Raw genomic sequence first — 11363 nt, 5'->3', positions numbered from 1 at the left:
GACAGTACTGAAGAAAACCAATGAAAGGTTCTTCTAACTGCATGGAGTATATCGATTGTTAGGAGCAATCCAAGAAATGCAAATGAAAAAGAGATTTTAAAAATCTATTATGTTAATAATAGAGCAAAACCCCCAGCAATCTGCAGACCTTACAAAAACAGTCTGCAATGAAAATGAAGCCTCCTGCTTTCCAAGGGCATGCATTCACAGTGAAGACATTTTGTGACAATCCTGATGCTTTCCATACAATTTCGGCTTTGAAAAAAGCAGTTCATGTAGACAAGTCGACTCCTTCTCTGGGATCAAACAACACTGTCTTCTGGAGTTATGGGATTTCATAATATAAAATATTGTGAATACAATAATACAATACATAATATAAAATACTCTAACCTTTACAACTGAGGGAGGAACTCACGATTGGTTTCTATTCTACCCAGCCAGACCTGCAAAATAGCCCAGGATATCCATTCTCCTCTAGATACTCAAATGTTCCCCAATGGACTCAGTAACAGTTTAAAAACTCATGTCTGAAAAACCTGAAAGTGAAGACATATAATCCACTACAACATGAAAATATATAGAGAACATGTTTGCTTCCCCACGTAAAGGAGGATATATTTGGGAAACTCAAGGCTATGACTTTTATTGCATCAATTTATGTGGTATACACCTTGTCATATGATCTGCATATACCCTTCCCAGCCATGGAGAAGGAAAGAAAGGCAAGACTTTCAGTGCACCTGTGTGGAGGGGAGACTGGAGATTTTAATAAAACACCATGGACTTGTCAACCTTAGAACTGATGTTGCTAATACTTAAAGAGAATCTCAACTTTCTCCAAGTGGCTGGTTGAGATTCTGCTAGTTAATTATTACAGGTTTTCAACATAAATAACAAATCTAAGGAGATACTTTTAGCAAAAATGCACTGCGTTTACTTAATCTTCACACTGCACAGGGAATACGGATGGCATGGTAACTGAACGTTTTAAAATGCTTCCAATTGAATTAACAGACTTTTAGCTTTACTTTTGAACATATTTAAATTTGAAATAAACCAGTGACAATAGTAAATGATTACTTTTAGTTGTGACTACGTATCACAAAATGAATAAAAAATAATGAGTCACTGTGAGTACGTGACGGATTATTAGCAGCCGTTTGAAAGGACCAATAGATGGTGGAAATTCAGATATTATTTCATGACATATTAAGACAGGGAAACAGAGAAAGAAATGTCGCCAGGACATCTTCATGTGAATTCATATAGACAAGGACAGGACAGGAAGATTGAAATGCAGAAGACAAGATGATATTGGGGAATATTTCCTTTGCTGTTTCTTCATTGTATGATAACTTACAATCAGAACAAGATTCACATAATTAAAAAAATGGAGTGTATGTATTTGGCTATTCCTGTGGCAGTGAAGTTAAAAATTAAATTAATGTAAGTTGTCAATTCTTTTCCTGAAATGTGATGAGAGTAGAAAATTAGCATGAGTGTCTTGAGTGTTCTCTTACTTAGTAAGATGGATTTAGTATCCTCAAGAGGGGTAAACAAGGGTGTATTAAAAAAATCTTATCAAACCCACGATTGGAAGTACTTCTATCTTTACAACCTTTATGACCTTAAGCTTTTTCACACTTAGCTAAGATACGTAAAATGAGAGGATATTAATATTTGAGCTGCTAAAATTTGTGGTGATGGCCCCAAGATGTAACAATGCACTTGTCACCTGCACAATTTCATAAAGACACGTGCTGTCTTGTGATCTGAATAAAATCACATGTTTAGGGAACCCCTGTCAGGTTTCCTTACACCATAACTGCCCCCATGATCTACATATGTGCATGCTCAACTTGTTTTGGCTTCTTGGAAGTTAGGAAAAAAGCTACATTTTAGACTGTGGGCAATTCGGGACCCTAAATATAATTCAGCTCTTCTCTCTTCCTCACATGTACAGGGGACTAATGGAGTGACTGGAAATAGCTACCCAACCAATGAATTTGAAACCTCTGCTACTCGTCTGACAACATTCAGCTCCCCTTTCCTCTCTCACTCCACTTCTTTCCATGATCCTTCCACCAACACCTGTAACATCCACTGAAATTCTTCCCGTAACCGCCACCGTGATGGAGAGAGAGCACACAACACAGAGCCTACCACTGGACACATGAGACCAACATATTTTTTCCTTGTCTTTCAGCTTATGAGATATTTAAGATGTATATCAAGATGATTTAATATACGCTTACTCTGAGAACGGATCCATGTCTTCTAGTTAATTAATATAAGCATTATGCCCCATACGTATATTTTGAAAATTTTTTTGGTGAGAACTCTTGACTTCCAATCTCTTTGCAGATTTCAATTACACACCACAGTGTTATCAACTACAGATATTTTTGTTAACATTTGCTGAGAAGTTCCTTCTAAAAAAAATATGCTCAGGAAAACCAGCTGTGCTCTTGTTTTGGTCCATACACACACATATACACACACACACACACACACACACACACACATACATATATATATATATATGAAAAAAAAATATATATATATATATATTATTTTTTTCCCTATCTGGAATGGCTTTGTACTGCATTACCTTAGGTTAACTCGAACTACATTCTACAAATTCCCTTTGCTGTATATTTCCAGCGTGGTATTGGACTCAGTGAAGATGTGTGCATTATGTAGAAGGCAGAAGTGAAGGCACACACTTCAGTATGCTCTAAAGGATGAGGAAAAGCGGGGCCTCTTGCTGCTTATACGGGTTGTCACGGAGGTAATGGGTTATCATGGTGGGGTGGAGGTGGCAGCCAGACATGCAGCTTTTTAAATTTCTGTGTCCTTCACTACATCCTAAGCCAGGTTTTAGACTAGTTCCAGGGTAGGGTGAAGGGCCCCAGCTGATCTGACAGCCACCCACGTGACCAGAGATGGAGCTGATAAAACACAAGCATATATTCCAGTTTGTCTTCATCTTCTCCAGTTCATCCACACAGGTTTCGCTGTCCCCAGTCTGTCCTTGTAAACTCATTTGCCTTGTTCTCTCCCACTTGCTGAGTTCAGGCACCAGAACCGGAAGCAGGAGTCTTAGATAGACTTGTCCAACCAACTTCCACACTGACGTAATAAATACTAAACTGGATGCTGTATTCTGGATCACTGCCAGTGGGTCTGTGTGGTCTGATCACGCCTTGACTTATACACTACTGTGGACACGTGCCTCCAAGACTGTCCCCAATGGCCCCCACCTATTCACACCCATGTATAGGCCCCCATCCACATAGTTTTAGGGTTGGCCTCATGCAACCAACAGAATAAAACCCAAGTGACAGTGTGCTCCTTTGGAAGCCAGAGGGGATAATGGGCACTGTGGCTTCCTGCTTGCTCTCTTTCTTTCTGGGATTACTTTCCCTAGGAGGAAGGCAGGTACCACATCATGAGGAATCCTAGGGAAAGGCTTACATTTGGAGAAACTGAGGCGTCCTGACAACAGCCATGTGAGTGACCCTGGAAGCGGATGCTCTAGCCCCTGTCCAGGCAGAGGTGTCTGCAGCATCAGCCTTGGCTTGATGCTAACCTCATAAGGGATTCTGAGCCAGAACCACACAAGCAAACTCACTCGCAAATTCTTGAGCTTCAGAAACTCTGAGTTGATAAACGTTTGTTGTTTTAAACCATTACGTTTGGGAGATTTGCTATGTCTCAATAGATAATAAATTATCAAATATTGCTATCAAAACCAAAGTCTAATTAAAAAATCCAAATAATTCTCAAATCCCAGAAACCTTGTCACAACTTTTAAACATATTACTTGTTTACCAAAAGAACTTTCAGAATCATCACAAGATGAAATAAAAATAGACTTGTGCCCTAGATGATCATTACGAAAATTCTTAAGACACTACACACATACGACACCACGAGATGTTTTCTTAGTAAATAAGTCACAGTTTTTTGAAACCAATTACTAAGATAAAGTTCATTTAAAAATAATAATTTCAAATGCTTAGTAGTAGGGAAAACAAAACAATATGAAAACATTAAAAAAAAAAAAAAAGCACCAAAAAAATCTCCCAAAACCTTAGGATCAAAATGCTTAAGACAAATAGGCAGAATTTTAGACCTCTTATTTGGGCTTCATTATACTCCACTTAAAACTGAATAAAATACCATAGTTACTTAGCACTCTGATGCCCACTGCCTAAATATTCCCCTTCAGGCTGTTATATTCTATATTAGACCTCAATACCCAGTGCAATTTCTGCTAATATTTCAGTTGCCTAACTTTTATGTAATGCCACAGATAACAACCTTCATAAAAAACCAGGAAGTAAAAAAAAAAGGAAAAAAAGTCAAATTAACTTCTTACATCAGTGAATAAATTTAACTAAACTGAGAATGTATCACCTCAGATTCATTATCATTCAGTTAATTGACTCTTTAATCAATTTTTTGCAACTTTTCAGAATGGTTTAAGGTGGTGGGGGGGGATAACTTCAGATCTTTCAAAGAAAATAAAGCCACTCCACAATATTGCAGGAGGTGACTGCTTTCGTTGGTTACCTACTCTGCGTGGAAGCTGACCCCAAGCCTCCTACTTTCCTTGTCTACCACCTGTCTCTGTTGAATGTGCCTAAGTAGTTAGGATACTTAAAGACCACGTCAAGAACAAGTATCAACAAAGTCCTCCAAAATAATGCAGTCACAGTAACTTAATCTTTATACGCATTTAAATATATCTTTATTATTTCAAATAAAAACAGTAATACTTTTTATAAAGCAGATGGAAATGGGAAGGTTTAATAATGTGTGTCTTTCCTGCCCTCCCTCTCTCTCCTGAGGAATACACACTTTCAGTCTGGTAACTGTCTTTCACTTACACAACTATTGTCCTATTTACACAAACAAGTGAATACATACACAGGCATAAGCAACCCAGCGGCAGGTATAGGTGTCAACCAGGTGTGTGTGTGCATGTATTATGTCAGATAACTTTATGTCCCCATATATAAATGTGGAGTTTCTGACTTTCCAGCCAGAAGATAGGGATGATTTTATTTTTGTTAAGAGTCATAGGCACTTTTGGGAAGGTAAGACACTACCTGCTGTCTCTTGTGCTATGTGTAGAATTTGCTAAAAATGAAACAAGCAATTCCTGATTGCTACATGCCATGTCAATATATCAGCCGCTGTTTCTGTTCCTGGTTTCCATAGAGTGGTTTTATAGAAAAACTTGAGAAAATTGTTTTTGACATTGGTATTTTATAATGCACAGGAACTCAGTGATGGTAGTTTACAGCAGATGCCAACAGCCAATGGAATGGGAACTACCAGAAATCTCTGAAGCCTCACTCAGAAACTTGCACGTTGCCTCCCAATGTTACCAATTTCTTCCATCTTTGGTATTTAGAAGCCTTATTCCATTCACAGATCATCGATCTCTCTTAATAAATTAGTTCTCTATTACTGCATCCAAAATTGCCCTGATACTTAGGGTCTTCAAATAACACTTAGGATGTCACGATTTCTGTGGAACAGGAATCCAGGCACAGCTTAGCTAGATGACTTGGCTCAGGGGCTGTCACAGGCTGCAAAGTGTCCGCTAGAGCTGTCATCATCTCCTGGCTGGAATAGGGAAAGATCTATTTCCAAGCTCACTCACACTGCTGTTGTGCGCAAGCAGTTCCTCTCTGGATGCTGACCAGTGACCTCCCTGGGTTCTTTAATAGGCGGGCCCCTCCCTAAGGCAGCCCCCAGCACAGCAGCGGGGCTACACCAGAGCAAGAAAGAACAAGAGAGCCTGCAGGCGAGACAGAAGCCACTGTCCTTTATAACTTAATCCTGGAAGTGACATCTTATCTCCTGGGCTGTATTTTATTATTTAATTTTATTGTTAGAAGTCACCAGGTACAGGCTATGCAAGATGAACGGATTACAGAGGAAGGGGGTATCAGGAGATGAGCGCCACTTTAGAGGTCCTCCACCTCACCATTATCTCCCTATCTCAAAGAAGCCTTACTTCCCAGGGAAATGTTTAGAGGCCATTTGCACTATAGTTAAACAAAAGCAGCTTTTAGTTAAAAACAAACAAACAAACAAACAAAAAAAAACCAAAAACCTTTTCCTCTTCATTTTTATCCATATAATCTCATCTAAACCTAGACTCTTATGTGTAATCAGAAGCTGAAAATTACTGGGAATCTAAAATTCAAAACACTTCACTTATTAATTTGGTTTTTAAAAAATGTTTTATCATTTTATTTTTCAAATTAAAAGTCACTGAGTTGATCAAAAGTCTTTTTAGTATTTTTTTTAGTGTTTTTCTTTTTTTAATCAGGTATAGTTATACAACCTTTTGCATTCCTGATATAGCTCTTGTACCCTCCTGCTCTCTCTCTCTCCCTCTCTGCCCTACTCCTTCCCCCTCCCCTGGCTGTCCCCCTATCAATTTCACCATTAGTTTGTAAGTTTCCCAACTTTTTGCTAAGAACCAACTTCTGGCTTTGGTGATCCTCTATTTTATGTGTGCATTCCTACTGTTAATTAGCCTTCTTATTTCTCTTTGCACTTTTCTTTGGGCTTATTTTCTATTCATTTATTTAACTTCTTAAAATAGATGTTTCGCTCACTAATTTTCAGATCTAAAAAAATATTCATCTTGATGGTATTACAACTCTTACAATCATATCCCAGCTCAATAAATCGAATGTTACCGAGTATATCAGAATTTCCTTTCTACCTTCTCCCAGTCAGTAAGCCTTTCCTGCTCTCCAAAGGTAAGTTTTACTAGGCTACATCAGAGCAGCATTTTGTCTGGGGTTAAGTTTCCCCACAGTTGAGACAAAATCCTTCTGAGTAATCCCCCTTCATCCTGTGAATTACGTTTTCCCAGCCTGGTTGATAGGAAGCAGCACTATTCTGGAAACTGTAAGAGATCTGAGCACTGTTCCCTGCAGTCCTCTCTGATGGTTTTTCCCATGGCCTATGGTAGTTGCCTCACATGCAGGTAGCCGTCAGTACTCTTGAGGACTGTGGGCATTGAGGGGAACCCCCTAACGATTCTTTGTGCAGCTACTTCATCTCCATTAGTATGTCCTGCAAACCCCAGCCACCTTGTTCTTTCTGGACTCGTAGTCCCATCTCCAAAATACAAAAAGTCTTTCAAGTTCTACCTGGATTCCATCTCCAAAATACAAAAAGTCTTGCAAGTTCTACCCGGATTCCCCTCCCTGTACCATGGTTTGGGCAGTCTCTCAAGGCAATCACCTGGGATAATCACAGAGCTCACCCTGCTTGCCTCCCCCTTTTCAGGAATCAATGTAATTTACTGACTGGTATCCTATGTCTTCAAAACCATTTTTTAAAATTGATTCTGAAGTGTTTCTGGTAAAAGAATAAATTCTGTCTCTGACTTCATCTTAAAAGTAGAAGTCTCAGAGGACCTAATAAACATTTTAAGGAATGTTAAACTAATTTTCCCTGTTTCCATATTAGAATGAATCTTTAGATTTGTGTTATTTCCAGTAACTCTACACCAATGTGTCACTCAAAGACAATTGCCATTTTAACAAGTGAGGTGTATCTCTAGCATCTTACACCTCAAGGCCAGTTAATCTTTTAAGAGGATGCTATCTTTCAAGAAATGATTAGTGCTATGGACCTTCCTCTTGGAAATAAAATGTACTAAAATCTAAACTTATGTGTTAAATATCAAAGAACTCAAGGATCTATAGAGGTTTCAACACAAATCCTAATGTGAGAAGATCTTCTGGGCCATTTAGCAATTGTGGAGGACAATACCATTCCTCTGATCTCTAACCTACCATCTGCCATTTTTATGTAAAAATGCTACTCTTCCTTATGCAACGGAGCTAAGCCTCATTCTTATATGAACAGACAGTTAAAGAAGTACTTGAAAAAAACTTTCAACATGAAAGAGACAAAAGTAAACTCAAAAATGAAGTAGGAAACAAGATAATGCAGGAAAAGGAAGAAACTTCAAACAAATATAGTTAATATCTTCAGACAAATCAGAGCAAATGTTGATGAACTAACATTCACTGGAGGCACTGTGTACATGGAACCAGAAAAGAATGCATATGAAAAAGGATATAAAGAAAAATGTCTTAGAAATAAAAAATTACAGCACCAACATAGAAATGCAATAAAATAAAGTCAATAAAAACTCCCCCAAAGTAGAAAGAAGCCAAGGAGGTAGAAAGTAGGAGAGAACTGGTAACATGATCAAAGAATCAAATCAGAAAGTTCATACCTGGCTTATAAAAGTTTAAAAAAAAAAAAAAGTGCAAGAGAGACAAATGCCATGTTAGCCCAAAAGTAGAGGCAGAACTATCACATTAATGGACCCACTGAGCCCATATACTACAAGATACTACTACAAAAAGGAGAAAGGAAAAAACGTAAAAGCATTCAAGAAGAAAACCAAAACTAAGCCAAAAGCAACAGCACAAAGAGCAGGTTAACTTCAAAAGGTTGGAGGTTATGGCACAGAAATTCCCAGTACTAACATCTGGAAACTAGAAGACAACTTGGGCATGCCTTCAGGATTCTGAAAAAAATGATATTCAAGCTAAAATGTTATAATGACATTAAAATGGCAACAAATGTCAAGATAAAATAAAGAGATTTTCACACTTACAGAAATAATTCACCCTTAAAACAATTTTCCTTCCATGGAAACTCTCAGGAACCTAATGGGGTATGTAATTTACCAAAAGAAGGTAACACACCAAGACAGAGCAAGACATGACTTCTGGGATCCAGGAAGCAAGTCATGTAAGATGAAAAGCAGAGAATTTCTATAATAAAGGTAAAGGGAAATCTCAGGTTGACTCTTATACAGTATGCTAGTTGTGAGTGAACTTTATAGAGGTCACCAGGGAAGACGTCTCCATAAAGAAAAAAGAAATGTTGCATGAACGATATTGCTAAAATACATTTTACATAGCATATGTAAACATGTGGAAAGGATTACCAGTAGGTACATTTTAAAAAGCAAATAAAAGATTAAAATACTTTTCTGTAGGAATATCAGAAGTTTTACAAGCAAGGATCCATTATCATTATATATTATTGTTTGTCTTAGTAATGGAAAATTTTTGTAATGTCAAAATAACATGAATATTGAGTTACCCCGAAATTGTGATATAATGAGACTGGAAAAAGGAAAGGAGGGAAAATTGGAGGGAGGTGAGATAAGGTGAAACATTAAATTCTCAATGGCAGGGGCACCTGGATGGCCTTTAGCTCAGGTCATGAGCTTGGGACTCGGATCAAGCCCAGCATCAGGTTCCCTGCTCAGCACAGAGCCTGCTTTTCCCTCTGCCTCTTTCCTCCACTCACGCATGCTATCTCTCTCTCTCTCTCATGAATGAATGAATGAATGAATAAATAAATAAATAAATAAAATCTTTTTTAAAAAATTAAATTTTCAATGGCCGTAACAGGAAAGTGATACACAGGTTATAAGACGGATAAATCATGACATGCATATTTAGAAATATGGAGATAAATAAGAGAATGTTATGAATTGTAAGGGACTGCCTCTAGAGGCACAAGGTATAAAGAGAGGGAAAATGTGGAACAAGCAGTTACACTTTTGGTTTTTGTATGCCTTTCAGATTATTTGCTTTTGTTAAACTATGTAAATGTAATACATTAATAAAATTATAATTACACACACACAAAAACCAAGATGGAAGAGATGTTCATACTTCAGTCCCATGTCCCCTTGTCCCAAATAAATCACCTGGGATCTTTGGTAGATGATGCCCACACCCTCTGACAGTTCCCTCTCTCAAGAGCTTGAGTGGCAGATCGTCTCTAAGAGTTTTCTAGGCAGCAAGGGAAAAAACAATGGGTAACTGCGGAATCCCTGATACACCTGGTCCCATATCTCAAACTATGGGTATGATTAATGGTGTTAAGATGTTCTTGCTTCTGGGACGCCTGGGTGGCGCAGTTGGTTGGATGACTGCCTTCGGCTCAGGGCGTGATCCTGGAGTCCCGGGATCGAGTCCCACATCAGGCTCCCAGCTCCATGGGGAGTCTGCTTCGCTCTCTGACCTTCTCCTCGCTCATGCTCTCTCTCACTGTCTCTCTCAAATAAATAAATAAAATCTTTAAAAAAAAAAAAAAAAAAGATGTTCTTGCTTCTTATTCATCTAGACAGATGACTCTGAGGCATGTTTACCGTGTTATCTCAGATGGTCCTCAGCACCTTGAGCCCCAGTGGAACATAGCAAACACCTAACTTTAATATACTCTGCTGGCTTTTCTCACTTTCCTTTCTTATCCTTCCTGAGATCACCTCTCAAATAAATTACATGCCCCAAGGTCCTTTCCTTGCTGTCTAATTTTTGGGGAGCCCAAACCGAGACAGATGACTAGGAGATGTTCATTAATACTGCTGATTTATATGCTTCCACTTATCCCCTTCTTCTTATTAATTATTGTAAGCTCGCTCTTGAGTTGGAGCGATTATAAAACTCAAATGACATACTAAGGTCTGTAGAACCCTAAGGATCATAAAGAAAATTTATGACACGTGATCAAGAATTCTAAAGCAGAATTCAAAGCTGAACATAGCAAGTCAGTCACAGCTTCGTGCCATAGGGGAGGAACAGACGTGTAAATCCCCTAAGCGAGGTTCTGTCTACTCAAGGCTGCTGCTAGCACTACTCCCGTGCGGAGACCCTGAGTGAAGCCAACTGCACCATGGATGATGACCTGGAGGCAAACCCTTCAAATGAGGATGTGGACGAGAAGAAGCCAGAAGAACACATTAAACTCAAAGTCATCAGACAGGATAGCAGTGAGATACATTTCAGAGTGAAAATGACAACACATATGAAGAAACTCAAAGAACGCTACTGTCAAAGACAAGGAGTTTCAATGCACTCACTTCGATTTCTGTTTGATGGTAAAAGAATTGCTGACAACCACACCGCCAAAGAGCTAGGAATGGAGGAAGACGATGTAATTGAAGTTTATCAGGAACAAAACGGGGGTCATTCAATGATTTAGGTATCCCTTTTACCTTTTTTTCCTTTACCCTCAATCCTTTTTTATTTTTAAAAATAGTTATTTTTAATGTGGTGTTCGAAATAGAATTGAAAACTGGCACCACATCTTGTAAAACTATCTGATAATTTGAATTCTGTTGACCATTTTTCACGATCACATTTTTTTCATTGTGCTGATTTTTGGAGATCAAACCTCAGCCTCCTTCCTATATTGCCCTCCTTTTAAAAAAATTACACGTGTACATGGAGAGACCAGGACTGTGCAATTTTATGCTTTTGATAAATAAGTTCAACCAATGC

At 38.3% G+C, this 11363-nt stretch overlaps 1 protein-coding gene across 1 annotated transcript; it reads left to right on the top strand.

Annotated features, from left to right (window-relative positions):
- Nucleotides 1-10755: 10755 nt before the first annotated feature.
- Nucleotides 10756-11064, top strand: LOC122896696 (small ubiquitin-related modifier 1-like). The gene has a single exon (XM_044234753.1). It carries the CDS (start codon nucleotides 10756-10758, stop codon nucleotides 11062-11064), a length of 309 nt encoding a protein of 102 aa, XP_044090688.1.
- Nucleotides 11065-11363: the final 299 nt, after the last annotated feature.

The sequence above is a fragment of the Neovison vison genome, chromosome X (genome assembly GCF_020171115.1).
Source record: "Neovison vison isolate M4711 chromosome X, ASM_NN_V1, whole genome shotgun sequence".
Classification (NCBI taxonomy): Eukaryota; Metazoa; Chordata; class Mammalia; order Carnivora; family Mustelidae; genus Neogale; species Neogale vison.
Note: the sequence above shows the minus strand (reverse complement) of the source record. Positions and strands in the feature narration are given on the sequence as shown.

Excerpts from the sequence above, each read along its gene's own strand:
- LOC122896696 (XM_044234753.1), top strand. The coding sequence starts at position 10,756 with ATGGATGATGACCTGGAGGCAAACCCTTCAAATGAGGATGTGGACGAG.